The sequence below is a fragment of the Pygoscelis adeliae genome, unplaced genomic scaffold (genome assembly GCF_000699105.1).
Source record: "Pygoscelis adeliae isolate BGI_AS28 unplaced genomic scaffold, ASM69910v1 Scaffold100, whole genome shotgun sequence".
Lineage (NCBI taxonomy): Eukaryota > Metazoa > Chordata > Aves > Sphenisciformes > Spheniscidae > Pygoscelis > Pygoscelis adeliae.
Genome location: NW_008824034.1, coordinates 1,807,847 through 1,810,624, shown reverse-complemented (window position 1 = coordinate 1,810,624; position 2,778 = coordinate 1,807,847). Strand labels below are relative to the sequence as shown.

The following is a 2,778-nucleotide window of genomic DNA, read 5'->3' as shown; positions in this document are numbered from 1 at the left end:
AGGTCGGTGCCTGTGCGCCGGGGCGGACCCCCGCAGGACGGCCCCGCGTGGGAAGCCAAGTCCTGCTTTTCGCTTGCCGCACGGGCTTCCGGCTGAGGTAAACGTGGCACCAAAGCGGGTTTGGTTCGGACCGGACTCGGGCGCTCCCTCTGCGGTCGAGCTGAAGGCTTCGGCCTGCGAGCTTATCTGGGAAGTGGTTCTTCTTACGTTTGTCTATAAACAGTCACCTAGTGTCAGCCTTCTCGTACGATTTTAACATGTGTGGACTCGCACTGGGCTAGGGTCGGGGGTTTGTTTGTTTTTTAAACGTTTGGAAGCAAAAACAGCAATGGTGGGCCTGCGGTGGCTCTGTTTTGATGCTGGTGTATCTGTTACCAAAGGAGAGGTGACCTCTCCGAGAGCGTTGTTAGCATTCAGTCGCTGCTGAGAAACAGCTGCAGAAAAAGGAACAAAACCAGCGATGAGGTTTTGTTCCAGAGGAGATCCTCCGAGGACTTCAGCCGAGAGCTTACACCTGCCTTCCTGGCGGCGGAGCTCCTCGGGGGAAGGCTGCTGGCAGTTCCGTGTTTGATAGAAACAGATACGCTAACTTGTCTTGACAGAAACTGTGGTTCCCAGAGAGACGAAGGTAGTTTCACTGAGGTTTTTTCTGGAGCGTGTTTTCTGTCTGAGGCACTGCCAGACAGCTCCTGAGGCCTGAAACCTAATGCTAGTGATATGTAGAAAAGTGCTTTATCCAGATTAAAAAAAAAAACAACAAGCAAAGCTTCAGTCTGTTTTTGACTGGCCTTAGGACAGGTTGCATAGTTCCCAAGCACTAATAAGTTACGTTCCAAGTCAGATGTAACAGAAATAAACAGGTTTGCTAAGTGAATAAAACTTAAACGATTATGCTGTCCGGTTTTCCTCTGCTCCCAGGAACTGTCACATTCACTTAAGCCAAACTAGGTCAGAGGTGTAGAGATGTGAGATGTTAAGTTTCTACAGATTCTTGATCTGTGAAAACGATTGGATTTATAAAATGAGTAAGCGCCCCTTTTCCTGGAGAAGCAGGGGGGTTATCCTGTCCGTGCGGTCATTCAGATGGGGAAGAGTCAGTGACTTGTGTCCCATCAGTCAGAATACGCAGCTCCTGACCAGTCATGGTCCGGGATACGTGGGGGAGTGGGTGAAGGCAAAGTGCTGGGGACCCAGGAGGAAGCCAGGCGCAATGGATTTTGCCCTTTTCCCACTGAAAATCTCACTGAGAGATTCTAAATCCTTTCTTTTTAGCGTATGATCCTGAAGGGTGGTTTCTCTCGGAGTTGGAGGGGTTGTAAAGCCATTTGCCGGGTGCGCTTCTTGCTTTGTCAGTCTTATCCAGGTACCGTGCTTTTAAAATTCTGTCACTTAAAAGTGACGCTGCAACCAGAGCAAAGGTCTCCAGCCTTCCGGTGGTGAGGCTGAGCAATAATAATGAGAGCTGTATTGTAGAATTCCAGTCTAGGTGCTCGGAGCCTTATTCAAAAATCCTTTGTACGAGCAAATTCAGGTTGGGCAAGCAGTTAGCTGGCCTTGAAGTCTTTACAGCTACACCAGCAAAAAGCATTTGGAAGAGTAGATGGAGACGTGGAAGCCAGACTCAAGGTTAGCTCAGCCCTGAAGGGGGCCAGTGGCCCAGGTGCTTTAAGGTAGCAGACTAACGGAGGTAAGAGCTTCCTGTTGACAGAAAGCCATTTTTGAAAATTAGGAATGAGTCTTGCTGTTTTAGGCTAGCATGAAGCCAGTGGTTCGGATGGTTTCAGTGAGATGTGCCGTACGTATCGGGGGTCATTGAGGGTAAAAGTTCACCTTGTGTTTCTAACATTCGAGGTGGGAGTATGATGAATTTTTCACTACGGTTTTTAAAAATGTGAGCACACCTGCAAGGATTGTTTACTTGGCAAAGTATTATTTAATAAAAGTTATTCTGAGGAGCACAAAAAAAATGTATGGAACAGTTTGTCGGCATGATAAACTGTTCTCACTTTCTAATCTGGGCACGAGCAATGTCGCTGTGTTTCAGTTAAGGTTGAATTCTTGATTATAGCTTAGTATTTTTAGTGATGCTACAAAGTAGGTGGAGGTGGCGTTGATGAGTTAAATGCCTGAATATCTATATGATGCCGTAGTTCATTCCTGTCCTTTTTAAAAGTTACCGGTGTGTTCCTGACTCTGTATTTCACTATTTGAATAAATGATACCATGTGTAAAGGCTTGATTTTACTTTGCATGACTGATGAAACCCTTTAGGATTAGGTTTTAATTAGTTATTATAGTATCAAAGCTGACTCATTTGTTTTGTATGGAAGAAAGAACTTGGTAGCTAGCACAGACGATGCCCTGGTCGTTCATGTCCTCTCCCTTCTCCCCTTTACGCCAGTGGTAACGCTGCCATTACTCTAATTAAAGAATCAGGGCGGTCGCCTGTACGTGTGCTTCTGTAGCAGCTGCCTGCCCGACGAACAGAAAGATGCGTGTCTGCGCCTCAGAGAGTTAAAAAAGCAGGGTGGTACATTCCCCTCATCTGCGTTTTGCTGTTAATACTCACAGAGACTGCAGCCATCACCAAGCAAAACCTAATTTGATTCTAATTAACACTGCGTAGCGTAACGGTCTCCAGCAGAACCCCTCTCTCTGTCTGGCAGTTGAGGTCCTGCCTGGAAGCCAGGTTCCTTCTGCTCCTTCTCCCCCCCGAAGGATGTGGCACCGTCGCCTCTCCCTGCCCGCCCGCCTCCCTGCCCGCCTCCCCGCCCGCCC

At 47.8% G+C, this 2,778-nt stretch overlaps 1 protein-coding gene across 1 annotated transcript in view; it reads left to right on the top strand.

Moving 5' to 3' along the window:
* MCTS1 (malignant T cell amplified sequence 1) overlaps positions 1 to 2,778 on the top strand; it is a 12,307-nt gene that overhangs the window by 1,044 nt on the left and 8,485 nt on the right. The window contains exon 3 of the mRNA XM_009331202.1: positions 3 to 97. Within this exon, the coding sequence (XP_009329477.1) occupies positions 3 to 97 (95 nt within the window). The remainder of the gene's footprint in view (positions 1 to 2; positions 98 to 2,778) is intronic.